The 23,803-nt window shown below is 36.8% G+C and overlaps 1 protein-coding gene across 1 annotated transcript; it reads right to left on the reverse strand.

Moving 5' to 3' along the window:
• Window positions 1–1,356: 1,356 nt before the first annotated feature.
• LOC133861667 (gamma aminobutyrate transaminase 3, chloroplastic) lies at window positions 1,357–22,883 on the reverse strand. The gene is made up of 19 exons (XM_062297452.1): window positions 22,721–22,883; window positions 14,985–15,127; window positions 14,705–14,789; window positions 13,913–13,985; window positions 9,115–9,212; window positions 8,776–8,868; window positions 8,219–8,292; window positions 8,093–8,131; window positions 7,904–7,992; window positions 7,740–7,816; window positions 7,568–7,642; window positions 4,616–4,663; window positions 4,431–4,514; window positions 4,254–4,341; window positions 4,100–4,178; window positions 3,538–3,628; window positions 3,335–3,413; window positions 2,389–2,504; window positions 1,357–1,828 (listed from the first exon to the last, which is right to left on the reverse strand). The coding sequence occupies exons 1-19, from the start codon at window positions 22,760–22,762 to the stop codon at window positions 1,754–1,756; spliced, it is 1,548 nt and encodes a 515-aa protein (XP_062153436.1). The 5' UTR covers window positions 22,763–22,883; the 3' UTR covers window positions 1,357–1,753.
• Window positions 22,884–23,803: the final 920 nt, after the last annotated feature.

Genomic DNA, 23,803 nt, shown 5'->3' on the forward strand with positions numbered 1-23,803 from the left:
AAATCTTTTTTTTTTTTAAAAAAAAAAAAAAGATTAATCCTATAACACACCCCCACAAACATTTTTTTTACGAAATTTTTTTAGTTAAATCATGCCCGATATAAGCTCACCCTTGATTCATAAATGGCCATGACGACATGTTTTAAAATGCCATTATTATGCTATTAGAAGCTTTAAATTAAGAATTAGCACATTAGAATAGACTGTCTTTAGATTTTTAGGCATTTTGGTAACGCCAAACGTTCTTTGAGCCTTGCATGAATGTTCGTTACCCGTGAGCCGAACAATCGTCCTTATTGCACCCATATTCGCAACATGTGAATATCAGTTTTAAATATCCACATCCGCGTTATTTTTTACTATCCGCATCCGCACTGTTATTGCGATTATTATCCGTTATCCGCAAATACATAATGAGCCTGTTTTAAAAGCTTTTAAAATATTTTTTACCCATTTTTTAGTTTTTTGGGCTTCTTTTGAAATATAATACAACACCGAAAATATGTAAAATCAAGAAAAAAAAAATAAATAAATAAATAAATAAATAAAAAAAAAAGGATGATGGATAGACTTCAAAATATTCATAGTAATCAATGCTCACAAGAAACACCCTTATGTTTTTCATCCATGATTCAATGAGCATAACAATCCGACCAACAAACACAAAAAAACATAAATTACAAATCCAACGTAAAAAAAAATAAATAAATAAATAAAAATTACAAATTCATAACATAAAAAAACATAAATTGTTTAAATATAACACATTCATAAGTGGATGGTGACGGCGTTGTGTTGTGTTGAATACATTAACTATAATATACATAGGGTATGAGGATGCAATTATCTGCATACCCTAAAACCATTATCCGCATCTACAGATGTGAATAATGGTTTTTGCTATTCGCATCCGAATGTGCAAAAAGTAGATAGCGAATAACAGATATAGGCTGTTCATAATATGTACACTCCTACTGTTGGGTGCAAAGCGACCTTGGCACTCTTTACCGGATAAGGATCTCCAGCAATTTTGTTACAATTCAATTCACCGCATCTTACAATAATTCAAATTATCCGAATAAGTGGTCGAACAACCCAATTTTATTTGGACAAATGAATCCCATAATATCTCTCATAATATTCTGTCCAAATTGCAAGCATTTTGAGCAGCAGATTACTGTTGATCCCAATCTCTTTTCACAAGCAGCCCTTTTTTGGTTTTTTTATTTTTATTTTTATTTTTATTTTTTAAAGCCTTCAGAAGTGGCCATTGGGTATGGAGGCCAGTCTCTGGGAAAGTATGCAGTGGCCAAGGTTCTTTAACCATCCATATCCCTTAAACAAATATTTCCGGAATAAACCAAAGCCACAAAAGTTACCAATAAACTTTGATGGGTCAAGTCCCACCACAATATCTTTAGCAAATTCATATTTATTCTCCAGGTGCCTTCTTGTATTGGAGATTCTCTCTCTCTCTCTCTCTCTCTCTCTCTCTCTCTCTCTCTCTACATGTTATGATTACCATCTGCACCACATGCTATGACATGATCTTCCCAGCTGCCTGATCAATCATCTAAATCTGAAGAACCAAGTCAGCCAAACAAAAAAGAAGAGAAACGAAAGATAAATTCACACCAGGCATCACAAATTTTAGATGCTTTATCTAGGTACCCATCTGTTCCACAAGTCACAATAGCTAATAGATTTTGCTTTACATGAAGCTAGAAGATCTTTCGCCATTATCATCCACAAACTATTTCTGCTGAGACTTGAGCTCCTTCACCCTCTCTTCAGTAGCCTTCAATGCTTTCCCGTAAATGCTAATTAACTGAAAACAACAGCAGTTCAGAACTTCAGAATTTAATTACCAAGGGAATCCAAACTTCCAATCATACTGGATAATGGTTAGAATTAGCATTCACAAAATAATGATGCACTTGACAGACTTTCAAGAAGAATAATTTGCAATAGCAGGTTAAACAATCTAAAAAAAAAATTTGGGTCATTTGTGGCAATTTGACTGATAACCCATTTCTATCAAGTCTTCCTTCAGAAAATAGGCTGTTGTGTGTCTGCAGTAGAAATGTATAACCAGCAACAGCAAAATACAGAGCACATAGAGCATAACAAAATACAGTCTTGTGGGAAAACTTTAGCAATCTAAGTAATTACTAAGTAATATCCTTGCACAACAGAGAGAATACTCATCTCAGCATCACCAAACACTCCAATGGCCGCATGAGTTTATTTTTCCTTTCACTGACAACCCTAAACAATCCACTATGAAGCTCTGTTCTCTCACAAAATCAATTTAAAACTATAATAAATAAAACTTCCCTTAATCCTAATGGAGGATCTAAGAAAATCAAGGGTAGTTCTCTAGCCTACCTCATCAACTTCTTTGGGGGAGATGATAAATGGAGGAGACATCATTATATTATCTCCTGAAACACGTACTAACATTCCATGTTTCTCACACTCTGCTCCAAAATAAGATCCTATCCCTGCAGTATACATCATCAAAAAGTATAATGTCAGCGAGATTGAAAAGATTAGGAAACACAGAACAGAAGCATGCTTGTCTAACTCAACCGGAGAGGACCATCACACACGAGTAATCACACGAGGAAGATTTTTTTGTCAAATCTACATGATGGTTCTGGTCTAGTTGATGATAGGAATAATATATAATTAGGGAAATATTGATAGGAAGTCCCTCTGCTTTTTGTGTTTTTGACATTGAGATCCCAATTTCAAATTTTGCAAATTTGAGACATGAGTTTATGATAAATTTTAAATCTGAAACCTTCCCTTATTTTTCCGTCAAGCAAATAACAAAAATGATATGAAAATAAAATTATACCTCCTATCCAAAAATTGACAAAAGAGAAGAAGAAGAGGTTGGGTCATGCCCAGCTACCGTGGCTAGGTCGTACCCTACCACTGCCGTGGTTGTGTTGTACCCAGTCACTACGGCTGGGTGATAACCCAGCCACCTTGGCTAGGTCCATTCATGCCCAACCACCCATGGCTGGGTATGGCTAGGCACGACCCACAGTCCTTTTTTTTCTTTTACCTATTTTCATATCATTTTTGTTATTTATTTGACCAAAAACATGATCAGATGTCTCAGAATTTAAAAATAATAGCAAACATTGGTTTCAAGTTCCCAAAAAAGGAAACTGGGGTCTTAATTTCAAAAACACAAAAAGCACAAAGAGGCTCTATCAAATTGGCCATATAATTATGCAGCCTTAGTCGAACCAATTTAACCCCACAAACACCAAATATACCATATAGTCAACTTTAAAAACAAAATTAAGATGGAACTTGCCCCATTCAGGAGGGAATGGATCATTAGGTGACTTGTTATCCGTAAACTCTGTACCAAGTATCAATCCAGTTCCCCGTATCTGCAGAATCAGATGAGCAATACAAGATAAATAAATGTCTCATTGACCAAAAAATTAATAAATCCATGTCTCATAAATTCACATGCTGACTAAAAAATTAAAATACTTGAGAGACAATATGTACCTCCCCAATTATGGGACTGTCTGAAAATGCTTTTACACCATCTTGAAACTTCGGGGAAATGCTTTTAACTTGTGCCACAATATTTCTTTCCCTACAAAGAAGTTAGATAACTTTCACTGACTACTAAATGTAATATATAATCTTTGTGGTTGGGCATGTTGACTGGTGTGGAACATTGAGCTGTAGATATGTAGGTACATGTCAGTTGCATATCGGCAGATACAAGCCATGATCCACCACTTGGGAGATCATCAAGGATAATTCTATGACCAAGTTGCAACTCCATCAGATGTAACTCAGTCATCTTCGAGGATTTCCCAATGCAGTATACTTAAACTGAATGAAGACATATACCCTTGAACAGGTAAAATTGGATGATCAATAATCATCAAACATTTTAATCTTTTGATTTTAAATGTCTTCCAGAATTGACCCAGATGTTGGTCATTATACTCGGCACAAAATCAATCTTTTTGAGAAAAATGATCTTTTATGTTTGAATAATTAAGTCTAGAAATGCAATTCTAAACTTAGATTTTCCAGAGATGAGAGAGGAACAAACTTGTAGATCTTCAGTGCTTCAATTGCAACTGCACAGGATACAGGGTGTCCAGAATAAGTAAATCCATGAGAAAAAGTACCTGGAACAAAGCAAGTCTGGTTAAATTCTAAATAATCATTTACTTGAGACACTTACTCAGGAGTGTTCAACATACCAAGTTTGTTGCTTTGAGAAGATATGACTTCTGATACTTCAGGGCTCACAAGTACAGCTCCAATGGGCATATAGGCTGAAGAAAGGGCCTGGAAAATTCAAAACATGACATGCAAGAATACACTTTGTATCAGAATATGAGGATCCATCTCTGAATTTAAGTATATTCCAACTTTACCTTTGCTACAGATACAAGGTCTGGTTTTATGTTGTACTTGTCACAGCCATACATTGTGCCTAGCCTTCCAAATGCACAAATTACCTAAGACAGACAGATACAAAGAAAGCTAGCCTCTTATTTAGGATACAAATAATGACAACTACAAACATAAATGGAAATTACTACCAGCAGAGAGTTCGTACCTCATCCACAATAAAAAGAATGTCATATTTATTCACAACTGCTTGAATCTGCATCAAACACAAAACGTTCAATTCTTAATGTGTCTTTCTTGTTTTTCTTTTTCTTTTTTCCCCCTTTTGGGGGGGGGGGGGGGAGAGAGAGAGAGAGAGATGTCATCATAATAGCACAGTCAAAACCCATAGGTACCATATGGCATCACTAAATAGGTGGAATGCCAAATAATTTAAGCACAGACCATAACAGAATAAATGTTTCAAGACTGATATGTCATTTAAATATTGTAAGTAGAAATCAAATGGGTGCTCTTCTGTGTGCATAATGCAGCCACAGAAATCAAACACTTCTGATGTAATGAAGGTACAGATTGACCTACTTTCTTTTGCTGACATTAATTGACACCACATGGCAAAGCTCGCATATTTCATGGGCCTGCATCCTACATGAACCTGTTCACATGGTCATGTCACTGGAATCCACCAAAGCCCATTCTCCTAGCAAGAGGAAGAGCAAGACTGGAGAGAGAGAGAGAGAGAGAGAGAGAGAGAGAGAATTAGTTAGAATCTATCCTAGTGTGCTCTAAACCTACAGTACCAATTTCTCCTGACACATTACTAATTCCCCTGGTGTAGATCTACCCCAGGGAGAGTAGATGCCACAAGGGAATATTCGAAGTCAGAAATAGTGCAATGTCAAAACTTATATACCAAAGGCTTGCTATCTCTCTATCTATAGTGAGCTGTAGAACTCATTTAGGTTGATACCCAGGGGATCGAATCTTTCAATGCATTTCCTTGCTTCTTGGTTGACCAGGTCAGCCATCAGAATTCCCCCTATAGTAACATTCGCTTTAGGTACCCATGTTTTAGGCTTGTTCTAACGCGCAACAGCTTTCTAAAGCTCAATCAATTGCTTGTTCGTTACTAACACACAACAGCCTGTGATGAAACTCCCATTGCTGTATGTCCACTATTTGAAGAATTTCCTTCATAATTAAGCAGCATCCTTTAAGTGAGTAGGGGTGTGCCACAACGGAGGTAGTGACTGAGGTACCCAATATATTGTTTCTGAAGGTACCTGCCTAGCCTGGAATCATAAATAATCCTTTCCATGCATGGAGGGCTACCAGCAACATCCTCCACTGAAAGCTGGAAAAGCTGAATCCAAGATTTCAACTTCATTTGTTGAATAAAAAGATAAACCACCAGTGCCGCTACTGGCTACAGTTTCCTTTGTCCTTTGTAGGACTGATCCCCTGTATTTTTTTTATAAGTAATAATTTATTAAAAAGCGCAAAGGGGCACAACCTTAGTACACAGGAAGTATACAAAAGAGCTCATAATCAGAGAAAATAAACGAACATGAAAGTAAAAAATCAGCAAACGACATACGATCCGGGTTATGCACCGACACCCACAGATACAACATATTAAGCACATTTCTACAAAGAGCCCCAACCGTAACCTCCACATCCTCAAAAAGCCTAGAATTTCTCTCACACCACAAGCCCCACAAAACACATAAAGGAACCTGCTTCCAAATACGGATAACAGAACCACGACCCAGCAAGGTGCCCCAACCACTCAGTAAATCCAAGACACTACTAGGCATAACCCACTCCACCCTGAACAAGTTATAAAAATAACTCCAAACAATCCGTGCCACGTCACAATGAAGAAGGAGGCGATCAACGGATTCCGCATGCTTCTTACACATAACACACCACTCTACCACCACAATACCACACCTACGTAATTGTCATGTGTTAAAATCTTTCCCAAAGCCGTTGTCCAAACAAAGAACGCCACCCGCTTTGGACTAATCCCCTGTATCAACCACTCTTTCTCTACGATTAGGGAGTACATCACCTTCCCTTCTCTTGAGCGCACTGGTATAAGATACAAATTTTTCTAGTTGGTCCTTCCGTGAGTATCCATCCCGTGCCCTCGTCTAGTAACTCGTCGCATACCTCTTCTGATGGTGCTATAACCCATTTTTCAAATCAGAAAGTACCTAATAATGGCAAACTAATTCAGGGAATTTATGGAACAACCCTCTCTAAGAGCACTCTATTTCCCAGTTGAACTCAACATTGTTTGCGTGGCACCAATGTATTAGTGAGAAGCTAAGTTCCACTTTAAGCCTGACAATTGGGTAAGAGAACTAGCCCTAAATCAGTTACATCCAAGCATTCAATAACAGGAAGACTATTTGCAGAAAGGTTCCGCGAATCGTCTGATATCCATAGAAAGCTGTCCCTTACTCCATTCCTTCATAAACTCAGGAATGGCGGGACGGAATGCCGCTTCACAAACCTCAAAATTTTTAATTCCAAGCCCACCTTCCTGCTTAGGGAGGCACACATTACCCCACACAACCTTGGCTCCCCAATGATTGAGGTCGCTTCCTTTCCAGAGAAAAGCTCTAAGAACCTGGTCACTAGTTCAACCCTGGGGTTTAATTTTATTAAGCTCAGCTAGAAACATTAACGTTCTACTATAGAATAAGTTTCTTATGACTATCGTGCCCTTCTTGGCTACTGTTAAGGAAAGCTAACAGAAAGACTTATCAAGGTTCCAGATTATACAAGTTTCCTCAACTCAACTCATACAAACGCATACGAGTTGATAAAATTGAAGAATTGCAATGAGTCAGTTGCATTGACTATATAGATAAATCAGCTGCTGGGGCTGGCTCAGGTCCAATAACCAAGGTTGCTTGTACTGATGGGTTACCTAAGTATGTCATTCAGAAACAATCAGTTCTTGTCATTGTATATACTGGTAGGATTCAACTTCAAATGCATTGATATTAATCGGGGCAAGGCATCCAAGCATTATTTATGTCATGTGCATTTAACATATTTTTGCATAGCACAAAAAATGATCTAGTTACTATCGGGCTTGAAAGTTAGAGACTGACATATGTCGCATCACATGATACAAACAACTTACCTTTTCAAAATAAGTTGCAGGGGGAAGTATCACACCTCCTGCCCCCATGACAGGTTCAGCAATGAATGCAGCAATCTGAAGTGAGCAATAATATATGGTCAGCAACAACATCAACCTTTTACCGTGGCTGAAACATTTCCTAAACTAGTTGTATGATATTAAAATAAATTACTGTCTCTGGTCCTTCTTTCTGGATAAGATTCTCCAAATTATTTGCTAATCTGGTTGAGAATTCCTCCTCCGTTTCACCTGGCATACACATTTGTATTCCTAATGTTTAATAATACCAAAATTTCTAACAAAAAATCTCAGGCATCAGACCAGTTAGAAGACAACCTGGAAGATGAAAGCGCCAGTAATGAGGGCAGTCAGTATGCAATACAAATGGAGCTGGCAAATCAAATTTTTGATGCAAAGCTGGAAGGCTGTGATAAAAATCTTCCAGTTAAAGGGAAAAAAAAAAAAGGATTTACATGGGTGCTAAAATGTCTCAAAATGAAAAAGTTCGCTATATGTTAAGCCTACCCAGAAAGACTAGCTGCTATCAAAGTTGAACCATGATACCTGTCAGAATGCATAAAAGTGTAAGCTATTTGGGGCACAATGTCAAGAAAATATAAGAAAAACCCATCAATTGAGTTTTGAACATACGATTTCGCTCGAGCTATAAATTTCTTTTTATTTGGTCTTCCAAGTGCATTATTATAATACCAAACGAGCTTCACCTGCAAGAAAATAATTCGAGAAGTTACACAGACATTATTCCTTAAATTTAAACAATGAATGCTTGAACATGACATTGGCTTAAAATCCAAAGTGGTGCAAGGATTTATTTTCGATGTAATCTCATAAACAGTCACCAGACAGATGTTCTAAAACTGTTTATATGGTCCTCAAAATTGTTTATGTTCTCTCTGACATATCACCAAAAAGATGTTTTCAAATTGTATAATGCCATCTCATTGAGCTTTGAGAAACAGAGTAATTCTTAGTTTTAGGTTTTCTTCCCGCCCCCATGGGGGGGGGGGAGTACAACTACAATTTGTAGTTACTATTCTTGTTAGTTCCCAATATGGAAATGAACCATGTTAATCAAGGGCTAGTATGTTGAAAATGAACCATGTGATGATAGAATTAATATAAACTCAAAAAGGTCAAGAAAATTGTCAGTCAAAATGCTCCCATAAAATAAATAAATAAAAGAATACCTGAGTATCATTGGCTTCTGATCCGCTATTTACAAAAAAGGCTTTTTCCATTTTCCTTGCTGTAAAAGTTTCTAAAAGTTCCTTTGCCAGATCCTGTAAGAAAGAAAGAAAGAAAAATTGGATATCATTAGTAAACAAATAAAAGAAGAAACCCTTCATTTGCATTGTTAATTTGTAAGCAGAAAGAGAAGCAAGATGTTTTTGAATGCTGAAAAGCCAAGCAGTGTAATACGTTTTATATACAGAGAAAATCATGTTACAGAAAAGTAACAGTGACAAATGAAAATGTAATCCAAGATAAATGAATACAACTAGAAATTTGAGCAAGTATATAAATACCAGAGAAGGTTTTGTAGTACGGTTCCAAAAGGAGTGATAGAATGGCAACTTATTCAACTGTTCAGTTGCTGCAGCAACAAGTCGAGGTTCATTTCCCCCTGCAAATATTCAATATTACATAAGTAATTGAAACCCAATTTTGAATCAAAGTCCTTTAAGTAATTAGATAGAATTAGGAATACAGCGAGGGATTTTCTCCGGCAGGGTTTTCTCAAGCAAGACTCTTCTGTTGTGGTCCATTTTCTCAGATGTCCCCAGTAGTGCTGGGCTTGGACTGCCCCCAGGCGTCGCCGTTTGTTCAGCCTCCTCTTGCTGATGACAAGGAGACAAGATTGGCCCAATCCCATAAGTGGCCGGTTGGATTTGGTGTTGGCTCATCTTTGGAGTTGGTGGTGAGGGATCAGGGACATAATATTTGGGTTTGGGAGGACATTGAAGAGGACCTTTTGGGAGATTTTCCATATCCGTTGGGTGTTTTTTCCCCTGCAACTTTCTTGGATTGGGCTTTGGTGGGGGATTCGTGTGAAGGGATCAAGGACACTAAAGAGAACCACCCTCGGAAGGTAAAGGGTGTTCGCGCTAAGCCCAAAAGTAGAAGGGAGCTTCTAAATTTAGATGCTTACGACACGTCCTCTAGGTGTGGGAAAGGCAAGGCTCACGCTGCTTTGCGTTGGGTGCTTAGTGTGGGTTCGGGTTTGAGGGCTTTCGGTGTTTTGAGGATTTGGGTTTTAGGGCTTTTCGGCTTTTGTGTGTTTCTCTCGCTGTTTTGTTTGGTTTTTCTTTAGCTCATTTTAGTTAGGAGCTTCCTATGCATACTACCTATGTACTTAGTGGTGCCTTGCGTTTTTTTAATAAATTATCTATTACTTATAAAATAAAAATAAAAATAAAAAAGAATGAGAATAGTGCACGTCTTGTTGTAAGAATCAAGAGGGTCATGGGCGTGGGATATGTATAACAAATACTTTCCGACAATATCGGACTTATAGAGTGACACCCAGGCATTTTCTCTTTTCAAGAGGGTGTAGGGGAGGACATCATGAAGTAGCAGCAAAATGGGCAACAAAAACTATCACTAGAGTTCTCCAACTTATACAATAATATCTGTGCAACCTAATTGGTTAAAATTTAAGAATTAATATCCATCCAATGAAATTTCTGTCTACCACACTGTACACCAAAATTACTGCTTAAAAATTGATGTCATATGTGACATTTAACTTCACTTATGACTTAAGGCAGAAATGTATTTAATTTGTTTTTATTTACTAAAGCAACCCTAGAGTGAGGCTCAGCAAAGTTATTAGCAACATGGGGTATTCTGATGGAAGTAAAGGGAAGGACAACAATGAAGGTATCTGAGTGGTAAGAAACTAGCAAAAGTTCACTCTAACTATAGTAAAGATTTGCAAGTGTTAACCATGATGAGAATATGCAAATGTAAGAGAAATGGGGTGAATCTACTTTTCAGCCTTCATTCCATTCTTCCAAATATATAGGAAAAGTGGTTACACAATCCAGCTCATGAATCAGCTAGTGGGGACACCTCACCTACAAGTTCTAGAAACTTCTAGAAGGAAACTCCTATCATTCTAACACTCCCCCTCAAGTTGGAGCATATAGATATAATGTATGCTCCGCTTTGAATAAAAAAACAAACTCTAATACTCCCCCTCAAGCTGGAACAACTTGGAACACACAAACACAAAGACATACTTCATACAAAACATTAACAAGAAAATGGACTAAACCAAACATAAACAAGCTAAAATTAAACTAAAACGCCAACACCGATCGAAAACTTTAACGTTAGTCGAAACCTCGCCAAAAAACACCCAATACTGGTCGAATCCTCGCCAGAAACATAATTGCCGGTCAAAAACTTGCCGGAAAACACTAACATATCGAATATTCGACAGAAACACCAACGCTAGTCGAAAACTCGCCAGAAAACACAAAGCGATCAAAAAATCTCCAGAAAACATCGACGGGTGGTCAGCTTTTGCCATAAAACACCATAAAAGTAGCCAGATACCACGAAATCACCGATAAATGCCACAAACGTCACCAGAGCCCACAGAAACCGCCGGTTTTTGTAGGTCTAGTTATAGAATCTCTGGCATGTGTGACTTTATCATAGCTGTATGCACTTGACCAAGTTGGATTTGCAGTTGACAATGGAACCCTATTCAACTCAAGATTCATTTGTTGTCTCCCATTGCATAATGATGAAGACAGCCTAGAAGAATCAAACTAGATTGCCTCCGGCTGTGGCCTACATCGTCGTGCATAGTGATAAGAGAGACACCTACGACAGCTTCGCTTCTTATCATCAAACTCCGACAGTTCATAGAACCTGTTGCACTGTTGGCAAAACCAATGCTCCATTCCAGGAACACTGACCTTTGGGCTTTTCAAGTGGCTTTCACAGATTCTATGCTTGCGATGGTAATCTTTAGCTCACTTTAGGTCAAGATTGCATCCTTCAACTTGGCAACATGGGGTTTGTGTACTCTAATAAGATGCCCTAGACCTCTTTGTAGGAGCAATTGAGGATGTAGGAATCATAGATATAGTTGATGTTTTAGTGGTGCTTCCTGCACGTAAGTCTTCAGAAAAAGTTTGTTTACCTTGCTTCAAACCAATTATTGGTTCACCAGAGCTGACAAAAGTTCCCAGAGATGGATAATTCCCAGTACTGTCCACCAAGGTCCATTCTTTTTCTCAGTAAAATCTTTAGGAAAGCCATCAACAATCCCATATCTCCTACTTCCCTCCTTGGAAGAGGAATCAGCTGAAGCAAAGATCGAGCTCCTAGATGAAGAACCAGCCCCCAAATCAAACTTGTGGAAACCACCATCACCTCCAGGTGCACTGAAAGTGGCATATTCAATGGACGGCAACTAATCTTGTTTGGTTATTTCATTTGGTTTTTTTTCTTTATTCTATGGGTCTCATCTAGACCCAGGGAGCAAAGGTTCTCATCTGGTCTGTTTGAAAGAAATAAACAAGAAATTTGCTACCTACGCTTACATGTTGATGCTCAGGTAGAGGAGGAGGAAAAACAAAAACCCAAAAACTATAAACGGGGGAGACTAAACAAGAATTCTAAACCCTAGAATCTTGCTCTTTTTCCATGTTAGCTATGATGAGAATATGCAAATGTAAGAGAAATGGGATGAATCTCCTTTCACCCTTCATTCCATTCTTCCAAATATATAGGAAAGGTGGTTAGACAATACAGCTGCTACGGACACCTCACTATAAGTTCTAGAAACTTCTAGAAGGACACTCCTATCATTCTAACAGCAAGGTAGCAGGAAATGTAGAGGGAGGGCACTCGAGTGCTAAACAAACCTAGAGGGATTCCTGTCAGGCTCAAGGTTCCCTACCAAAGAAAACAAAAAAAAACTCTAAAATGTAAAAGATGAAAACTTACTATATGTTATGTTGATTCTCCATGATTTTATTCCCTGATTTTATTCCTATTATTTCTTATTATAAAATGCAATAAGTACCTTTCCATAATAGCTTGTAATTCTTTTCTATTTAAACCCATGTATACGTACAAAGGATCATAGTGGAATAAAACAATATTCTTTTCGTCTTCTTCCAACTTTTTTTGATAAGAAAGAAAACTTTATTAAAAAAAGCGTAAGGTGCCCCTAAGTACACAGAAAATATACACAGGAATCACCAAAGCTAACCCGCAAAAACCCACAACACCAAGGCCCCAAAAAACGAAAAAACCAAAAACAAACTACAAAAGGACCCAACTAACCAACTTGGTAGCAAAGCAGTCAAAATCCTTGCCCCAATCCAAAAAAAACAGAGAAACATTAGGTCATAAAGTCGCTGAGCAGCACGGATGCTGACGTCAGCGTAGAGCCAAATCCTCTGGCCGCCGCCAAGTGTGATTGTGACTCGTCTGATTGTTTGAGCATTTATTCCAAGTATTATGTCAAGTGCGACATGCAAAGTAGTGGAGGAGACCCACGTTCTATCAAGCGCAACCAGAGAGCGGTGGAGGAGATCCGCGAATGAGGCGTAAGATTTGGGCTGTCTTTTGTTGAATCAATTGATCAAACTAGTTTTTTTTTTTTTTTTTTGGGGGGGGGGGGGGTGTTTCTAGTTGTTTTTTGAGGGGAGAAAACAAAAAAAAAAACAAAAACAAAAAAACAAAAAGTTTCAGAGCTGGAGATGCGAATCCGGCAGATGCACGCAATGGTTACGGCCATGAAGAAAAAGGACGGGTCATTTAGGGTTGAATGGCAAACAAGCCTTGTCCAAAATGACACGACATGTTGTTCACTGCTAAGCAAAACAACAGGTCGTTCAGCATAGGGTTGGATGACAAGCTCTACGCTACAGCCTCCAGGTCATTTAGCATCAACACAGCAAAAAAAAAAAAAAATGGTAAAACAAAAGATGTTGCTTGGTGCTTAGTGTTTGAATTCTATTTTTTTGGTTTTACTACACTTTAATCTTTCTTGAGCCCAAGTGTTGTGAATTGGAGCTATTTGGTTAGATGTCTAAACTCCCGATGTCATAAATGAGTCAAACCTCAAAAACTCACAAAAAATGTATTTTTGTCATTTTTGTACAAAAGGGTACATAGCAATTTTTTGATAGTTCGGGAGAGACATTGCTTCAATTGAAATTTTGTGGGGGAGATTGCAAATTTTCTGGTAGATTGAGAGGAGTATGTATGCTTTTCCCAAAAAAAATATGAAATGCAAGCAACACACTTAAGCAGAGAGAGAGAGAGAGAGGGAAAACAATACATCACATTGCATACCTAAAGCTGTGCACCATAGACCAGCAAGAGAATCAAGATATTTTTTCCCATTGATATCATATACATAGCAACCCTGAAACCACAGGTCAAGTTAATCATATAATGAGGAATGAATCATGGCTTTTGTATGCATGTATGTATGTACATATATATTTATGTATATATATATTGTATGCTAGAACTAAGGCTGTCTCACAAGAAGTATACCTCGGACATTATTTTAACTGGAAATAATATAACAATATTGGAAAGCGATAAGAAGGGGGTGCCATCCATGTGCATGGGAAGTATACAATAGGCAGAGCCCCAAAAAAGAAACAAAGAAAAATCAAGTGGACTACAAGTCAGGTCCTAAGTTTTAAACATCAACATAATCTACAAAAGAGCCCAAGATGCTAGAGGATGAACCAAAACCCATTTATACAAAGTTCTGACAAAACTTGTTTGATCATACTAGTCGACTTCTCTTTCCCTCCTGAAGCCCTATTGTTTCTCTCCTACCAAATGCAGCACAAAAGACAAGAAAGGATTGCTCTCCATGCCTCCAGGGTCCCCCATGCCTCCAGGGTCCCCCCCCCCCTCCCCCCCAATTTTCAATCCCGAGCAACTAACCATTCAACAATAGAGATGAATATGACCAATGCACTCCAACAGTGAAAAGACCAATGGCCAAAGTTCATAAGCACCAGAATAAAGGAGAAGCAAATAATTCATTGATTCGATCCTTTTTACATATGATGAACCAACTAAGAATCCAGTACTTATTATGCTTAAGAGTGTTAATGGCAATACCTCAGACTTTTCTATAACCAAAGGATTCAAATCAGCAGACTGCCACCCAGCTGTGAAAGGTGCAAGCATATCATGCCCCTTAAACCTGGGATAATTAAGATTTTAGTGCCCAAGTACATATCAGATTGAAATCTTAGGTGTGCACAATGAGCTACTCTACAAACACATTGGACAAGTAAATATACATGCTCATGTACTTGCACATGTTAGAGAGAGAGAGAGAGAGAGAGAGAGAGAGAGAGAGATTTGAAGTACAAGTTAACATAGAAACACTGTGTACCCTTGATTATGTTTCAAATCAGCTGTTGAATCTTCCTTTTGCAAAGATGCCCCTGTACTACTTAATCTGGCCAGTACCGGAACTGGAAATAGACACTCCTGCAAACTTGTGGAAGCAGAAACATGTTTTACGTATGAACCAAGCTGTAAACATAAACAAAATAACTGTCAGTCAAGAAGAGAAAGCGTGGATGGCTAGCAATTAAGCATAACTAGACAAAACATTCAGGTGACATCTGGTGAATGAAATATTTGACCGTAATTAGAGATAGTAGACAACACCACACACAATAGTGCGAGACAATTCAGAATCATATTTCTTTTTTTGATAAGTACAATTCAGAATCATATTTCACAGCCCTGAAATTGGTAATACACCTGTAAGTGAGACAATGGGTACACATTATCCTCAACAACCTCATTTAAACTGATTGTATTCACATTCAAAATCTGTCTAATAACTAAAGATAGCAGACAACAGCACATACACTAGTGCAAGAAAAATCAGCAACATTTTTTTTTTTTTTTTTGATAAGTAAAAATCAGCAACATACAATAGTGCACCGCAATTTCACTACACAACCAAGTGAGATAATGGTACATATTATCTTCAATGGCTCCATTCAAACCGATACTATTCCCATTCAAATTCTATCTAATACACATTGAAGACCTTCAATCTCCACAAAAACTTCCAAATGCACCTTAGGACTATTTAATGGATGAAGTTAACCATAATATATTTTGCAGATACATGTCTCCACATATTACATATCTTTCAAAATATATAATTATCCTAAATAAACAAAACAATGGAAAGGCCAATTCTGCATTAATATGGTAACTGCCCTATGGAGTTTCAAAATCAATCTGACAAAAACAGAAGCCAGAGAACAATAATCTATGGCAATGATTTGTAAGTAATAACATGATATGAAATTTATGATTATAGATGCTAAAAGCAATTCAACAGTTGCACTTCATTTTGGGTATATTTAAATGGGTGTAAAAGTCAAAATCTGCATGGAATGAGCTAATATAATCAACAAGTCAAGCTCAAGATCATTTTCTGTTTGCTAAGAAGTTAACCAATAATTTCAAAAGTAATATAGAGAAGCAAAAAAAAAAAAAAAAAAAACAAAAACAAAACTACATGGCTGCATGTATATTTTGTTACTATACCAAACTTATATTGTTAGTTTTTATAATTGGCTCATTCGTTGTCCAAAACATATTCGTTTACGTTATTGGGGATTGGGTTAGAATTGTACTTAGGTTTGAAGTTGAAGACTTTGAAGAACTGCTAAAGAATTACAGTACAAGAGATGATGTCCGAACAGGAGCAGTTCATGAAGTTTTACTATTCTCTAAATTGTTCGAACACGGCTGCGGAGTCCGGACAATGTAGCTAACATGTGTTCTCGGGTTGAGGATGTCCAGACACCAAGGACAGATGTCCAGACATGAGAGGCGGTTAGGGTTACGAAACTTATGAAACCCTAGTTGTGTCTAGAGACATTACGACCATGTTTGGACACTGCCACCGCATAACAACTTATCCCTATTTAAAGACTGCTTTGCCTCAGTCTTTGGCACTTCTCTATGACACGACTTTGAGAGACTCCATAGAGAGTATTGAGTGACAAGTCCCAAGAACTTGATACAAGTTTTGTGTATGTGTAACAAGATTTTGTGGGTGTGGTAACTCTTGGAAGAAGATTCAAGTCAACGAATCAACGTGTTGTGTCTGCACAACGGGGTAACGTGCTGGGACCGCACAAACAAAGTCAACCAATGGGGATCGGTAAGGTGTCACTTCCAGAAGATCGGCCTATGTGGGAGTTGTTGGAGTTGAAACTACGTGAACAACAGGTCGTCCTACAAACTGTATAATAAGATTACAGGGTTGTAAGTTTTCTTACTCTTTGTAGTTAGTTCTTCTATTAGTAGAGTGATTCATGGGTTCGGCTGCCTTGGAGAAGTTTTTCCTTCTTGAAAGTTTTCCTCTTCGTCAACAAAATATTGTGTTTGTTAATGATTGTTATTGTGATGGCTTGATTCTTAGAATTGTAGTTGTTTTATTTTTATATATGTTATAAACTGTTGTTTGTTTTGTGGTTATTCCATTGCGTGTTTGGAGTCCGTGTTGTGGGTTGGGTAAACCTTACCTTTCATATATTAATTCCAACTTATATCATGAAGAGATTAAAATCTATTTTTTCTCATTCTGCTAACCATGAAATCTTCTTGATGAATTATTTTTAAAATGCATGAATGTTATTGGTTTCTATAATAATCATTTTACAAATGTAACCAGCTAAAAACAAAAAAACTCGATTGCCCGTTTTAACAATTTGGCAAGAATCATAATGGTCAAATCGAGGAAACCCTAAAAAAAGAAAAGTTATGCAGTACCAGCTAAGAATCACAGCCCACTTAACTCTTTTAATACATAAGTGCAATGCAAGGTAAGCATACACCTAATTAGCCATTTTATATGACTCAAAATTTTAAACAAATGCAGAAAAGAGTAGACATTTCAAGTAATTACTTAAACTATAATTTCTTTGAAAGCAGAGAGCAAAGACCATGGATGTGTTTTACAGGCAGGAAGCATCAATAAGAGACTCTGAAAATAGTTAAAAATGATCAACCCATCAACTAATAGAGCAACTTTGACAAGTTCTCAAGTTACTTCAAGTCATCGGCAACATCCCAATCTTAGTTAGACCAACCTAATTAAATGGATCACATTTTATTAGTACAATTAGTTTATTTCACTAATAATGATAGCATTGAAATAATTTTTAAAAAGCATTTTTAAGTGTTCAATCAACCGCCTATATGCATAATTTTCATAAAAACCTTATTATATGCAGTTTTATTTTAAGTAAGCAATGTTCTATCATGTTATGTTCATAAAACAAAGTTAGAAAGAAAAAAAAAAATATATATATATATATATATATATATATATATATATATATATATATATATATATATATATATATATATATATATATATATATATATATATATATTTTAAGGCCAACTACCCTAGCCGCATACCCAGATGAATTTTGGTCACAGTTTGCCAAAAAATTTCTTAAAACAAATCCTACACTAGATGGGACTCTTACAACCCTAATCCTTTTAAAAAAACAAAAACAAAACAAAACCTAGCTTTAAAAACCCTTTATAGCTGTGCGCTCCACATAGCCTCGCATTCTCTCACTTTTTGACAAATTTTTCAAGAGAACACACAAGCCCCTAGCCCCCTAGTAAAAATCGGCCACCCCTTTCTTGGAGAATTTTTTATTTATCTTCATTGCTCTCACATCATAAGATCCCAAGAAGCCCAAGAATCAAGTTATCAATCAATTTTGCACAACCCCTATTTAAGTTTTCTATACTCTTCAACTTCTATTCGAAGTTTATGTAGTAGTTTTTGGTATTCAATAAAACTATGTGAAATTATATTCTAGTTTCTGTTAGATTGTGTAAATCATATCTTTTACATGAAAACATTGTTTATACAACTTCTCACGTGCATAAGATACAATATAAACACATACTCATGATGATTTATCAATGATTCGAATTCTACAAAATAGTTTTACATATTGTCACGTGTTAACTATGCATATAAACGATTTATCAATGATCCGAATTCTACAAAATAGTTTTACATATTGTCACGTGTTAACTATGCATATAAACACATACCAAGGCATGTATAGCATTAGATTTTTAATTAGATGTATGAACATGAGTTAGAACCACACATGCGATTCGGCCATGGTGAGGGCCGATCCACATGTTGCCCAAATTTTGCTGTTTTCAAGCCTAGGATTATTAATATATATATTGTAAATATCATGTTCATCAAAAACGAATTTTTAAAAATTGATTTAGGGAGTGAATTTACGGTCTGGACAGAAACTCCATAGGCCGAAAATTCAGGCCTAAGGTCCTCAAATTATTTTTAAAACTCAAGCAAACAATTTCTACACATTCTAGACAATTATATCGGGTTCATATTGCATTGAATTTTTCAAGAAAATCATACATGTAGTTGCTGCTTTGATTGAATTGCATGAAGTTCATGAAAAACTTTTTAGAACTCATGATTGACCCATTTAGTTTAGGTTATGGGCCCCAACAGCCATTTTTAGCTAATTGGGCCCAAACTAGTTAAGTGTGTAGTTAAGCCCGATTAAGTGTTTTTGGGCTTTAAAATTTAGAAATTAGTTAGGAGAAAGTCATGATGGGCTAATCTTGGTGATTCCCCAATTTAGAAGGCTTGGGAATAAATTCAAGAATTTTTGGAACTTTTGAGAGCTTCTAAAATAAAAATAGGTGAATAATCAATCTTTTAGAGGAATGTTTTAATAATCTAGAAAGCTCAAAATAAATTATTTTGACAAACGAATATCTATTTAAATGACAAAAATTATTTTCAGAATTATTTCTAAAAAGGGGGGTTTGATCGGAATTAAACCGTAAGCCTATTTTTATACAAGGAATAATTTTATTTTACTTTTTTATAAGTAATATATATTCATTCACACTGCAGAGGGACGCAACCCTAGTACAGAGGGAGTATACAAGAGAACTCCTAAATTAAAGAAAAAGAAGAACATAACTCCAAAAACTCTGAAAAATGAGAGACATGCACACTATTCCTGGGCAAATATATAAGGGAAAAAAGCCAAGAGAGATCTTAGATTAGGGCCAACTTCTAACAAAGGCACGAGTTGTTTAGACTTCGAAAGATAGGACTAACGTTGATGCAATCAAGTAATAAAAAGAACAAAAGAAAATATATGGGCTACTTCGAGAGAGCCGTGATCTCCAATGGCTACTTCAAGAGAGCCTTGATCTCCAAAACAACCAAAAGGTTTAGGGTTTCATAATATTCAGCATGTTTATTCATTGAGTAGGATTACACTTAAATAGATGACGGCTAAGTCATAAGACATAACCATTAGGTCTAGCCGTCATAACACAATGCAGGAAAATAAACAAAGAAGGAAATAACTAATGAAAAATACATTCCTTATTAAACTAAATACTTAAGGAAATAAACCATGGAGAATATACTCCTTATTCTCTGCCGACTTGGGCTTTAGAATTGCCACGTAAGCCCTAAAATTATGAACGTATCATCCCTCTCCCCTAACATCTTCCTTGTCCCCAAGGAAGAACTCCGGAAATTGCTCCCTCAATCATTAGTGCTGCCGGGACCAAATAATCAGCCTTGCGGCGTTTCTGCACTTGCTCCTGAGGCTCGGGTCCTTTTTTTTCCTCATCTCAGGTTGATTAGCCCCCGCATAGCTTTTAGTATTTCTTGCAGCATGCGGAACTAGAGCTTCTTCAGCATGGATTATCGCGTCTGGTTTTATCCAATGACTCCAAAAGCTCCCATCATCTTCAGCACAAAAATTGGCAACTTCTTCTTCTTCTTTCTCTTTCTTTCTCTTCCTGAACCAAGCAAAAACAAAAGCTCTCTTATTTACCTCTCTCGCACCACAGTGAACACGAGTGACTCCTAGAGGCATGGAGGCGCGGCGTGAGTTGATGACAACGCGTTTGGAAGGTTGGGTCCGGTGCCTTCTACATTTACGGCCAAGGTGGGCTGATTTGCGGCCGGTCGACGGTGGTTTGGTGGGACGCCGGTGTGGATGGATTTTTGTTGCTTTGACCGCTCTTTTCTTCCTCTTTTTTGTGACAGTGGCAGCCGGTGAGGTAGGTGTTATGTGTGAGGCTTGGCTTGCCGGAGAGGTGCGTGGTGGAGAAAAACTTTCAATTTTTTTCCTGATCTCCTCCATCCGTTTGCTAGCTTCTTCTTTATACGCAAGGAATTCTGACCGCATCTTGTCTAGCCTCGCTCGTTCCTCTTCATTCCAAAAAGACATGGTGATGATGTGGATCGGAGATTGTTGTAGAAAACAATCAACCTTCGCTCTGATACCACTTGATGCAATCAAGTAATAAAAAGAACAAAAGAAAATATATGGGCTACTTCGAGAGAGCCTTGATCTCCAAAACAACCAAAAGGTTTAGGGTTTCATAATATTCAGCATGTTTATTCATTGAGTAGGATTACACTTAAATAGATGACGGCTAGGTCATAAGACATAACCATTAGGTCTAGCCGTCATAACACAATGCAGGAAAATAAACAAAGAATGAAATAACTAATGAAAAATACATTCCTTATTAAACTAAATACTTAAGGAAATAAACCATGGAGAATATACTCCTTATTCTCTGCCGACTTGGGCTTTAGAATTGCCACGTAAGCCCTAAAATTATGAACGTATCAAACGTGTTGGAACTTGTGACTCAGGTTCTTAGAAGTCGGTTGGTCTACTAACAGCTACGAGGTAAGTAATGTCCATTACCCCTTCTATGCAAGTGTTTTATGACATGATCTTATGTTATGATGATCAATATTTTTTAATTGATTATATTTCATGTACCGCATGCTATGATTTTATTTCATGAAAAGTTTCATTAAAGTTCAAATGTTATAACATCACTCAAATACATGTGGTACTAAGCGAAGGACAAGTTATTTTCCTAAGAAGTGAAAAGCCCCTCTCTCATATTGCTCGAGTGTAAGAAAGAAAATGAAAAGTACGGGCATATGGAGTGGCGGTTATATTTAGAAGTATATTTTGGCCAAAGAAAAGAGAGAAGGCATGGCACGGTACCGGAGTTGGGATGGAGTGCAACCGCCCAAGGGTGGTCCATCACCCAGTTGCCAAGCTGACTGCACCTAGTAGTTAATCAGCTAGCCAGAGGCACGTCCGCGACCACAGATGATGCTATAATCCAAAAGGTGGATCGCACAATCCTATCATGCAGGGTGTAACAGTATGTGTAGGCCATAATAAGAGAAGAAAGAAAGTTTCTTAAGTTCAAATTTCCCAAAGATAGAAGGAATTTTTAAAGTTTCCTTTTTCCTTTTATGACAAGTAAATGCTTTTAAGAAAACATTTTGAAGGTTAATTGTTTTAACCAACCGATTTTAAATGGGTTGGAGAATATTGTTTTTATGTTTTCAGTTGAGGATCAGATGCAATAGGAGACTGGGAAAGCAAGTTAGATGGGGGAATAAGTCATGACAAGACAAGTTTAAGCTATCTATTTTTATTTTTATTTTTATTTTTGATAGGTAGTTTAAGTTATCTATTTTATATAAAAAGGTGCAGAATGTACAGCAAATGGTATCTCCTTCTCCCACAAACAAGGAGTGAACGGGTTCAATACCATACATGTGAGAGATGAGTCTTATAAACCAGAGCTAGACGCACATAATTCTCATTTCTCAGCAACCAAACAGAGTCGGCATAATAATATACAGACACAGACTACAGCTGGTGACCTGGAAGTTACGAAAGCAAATCATAGATTCAAGAGTATCAAAAATAAAATCCTGACAAGAAATGAGAGAAGTCGTAGACAATGATCCCATAAATCAAGAAATACAAATCCTCCAGAAATCAGACAAGGCATGAAAACAGCATAATTTGAAGAAAACCCATGTGGCTAGCCGACTTCTTTGTCTCTTCCCACAAAGCGATTGAAGAAAAAAGATGAAAATCTTCTAACAGAACCGTAAGACCCAAACATGATGAAACAGCAAGAACTGGTCCCCAAAGCAACTAAAAAAACACACATGAAGTAGATATATTCATCCAAAATGAAATTAAATTGAAGATTTGATACCCGGACTCTGAGAGTGGAGCGAAGGAGATGGTTGATGCCCATATTTCCTGCAATCTGCACCGGAACAATGCAAGAAAAAAGGAGCTTCTGTTGTTGCAGCTCTAGTGATCGACAGTGGAAACAATCTGCCTTGGATTTAATAATTGTAAATTATTGACTCAGTGGACCAACCTGTCCCACAGTCTTTTACTATATTAACCACCTCGCCTCCTATAATCTCCAAAACTACCATTGCTGCCCAATCTTGAATCTTCTGTTCCTGATGCATTTTGTTGGATCGATAAAATATATCAAATCAGCTTCATTTAATCGAAAGAACTCACGTGAATCCCAAATTATCCGTTTTTTTTTTTTTAAAGTAAATTATTGATTGAACTAATTTTTACAAGTATTTGAAACATTCGAAATCCATTCTTTTTTGTTTCGGCTTCTCGTGAAAATATTCTTCCTTTAAAAGCAAAAAGGATTTTACAACAAATTCTCAAAGTTCAAAAATAATGTCGTGCTCAAATGTGTTATTTCTCTTATTATTACATTTACGGGATAAAATCTATGACTACATTATTACTCTTATTCTTTTATAGCAATTACACAATAAAATAGTTTATTTATAGTTAAATGAGATCATGAATACAATAATTACATAATCAATATGTAACCTATGAGCATTAAAAGAGATACATAATCAATATGTAACATACGAGAATTATGAGGGTAATGTATGAGAGTTTCAATATGAACATTAGAAGAGGTACATAATCCATATGTAACATAAGAGAATTATGAGGGTAATACATGAGAGTTTCAACATGTAACGTATGAGAATTATGAGAGCTGAGAGCATATTAGCATTCCCTCAAACTCAAGGTGGAAGAATTTGGAAGCTTGAATTTGATTTTTTTCTTCTTTTTTTTTCCTTTTTCTAAAGAAGACAATTATCGACGACAATAACTGGAGGCGGTTGGCAACGGTTATTAGAGAGACGCTGTAAATTTCAATAGACTAATTATGGGCAAAAATAATACCAACTATAGGCTACAATGGACCTGGATTTTAAATAATACTACAAAGGCAAAAAAAAAA

The sequence above is a fragment of the Alnus glutinosa genome, chromosome 2 (assembly GCF_958979055.1).
Source record: "Alnus glutinosa chromosome 2, dhAlnGlut1.1, whole genome shotgun sequence".
Classification (NCBI taxonomy): domain Eukaryota; kingdom Viridiplantae; phylum Streptophyta; class Magnoliopsida; order Fagales; family Betulaceae; genus Alnus; species Alnus glutinosa.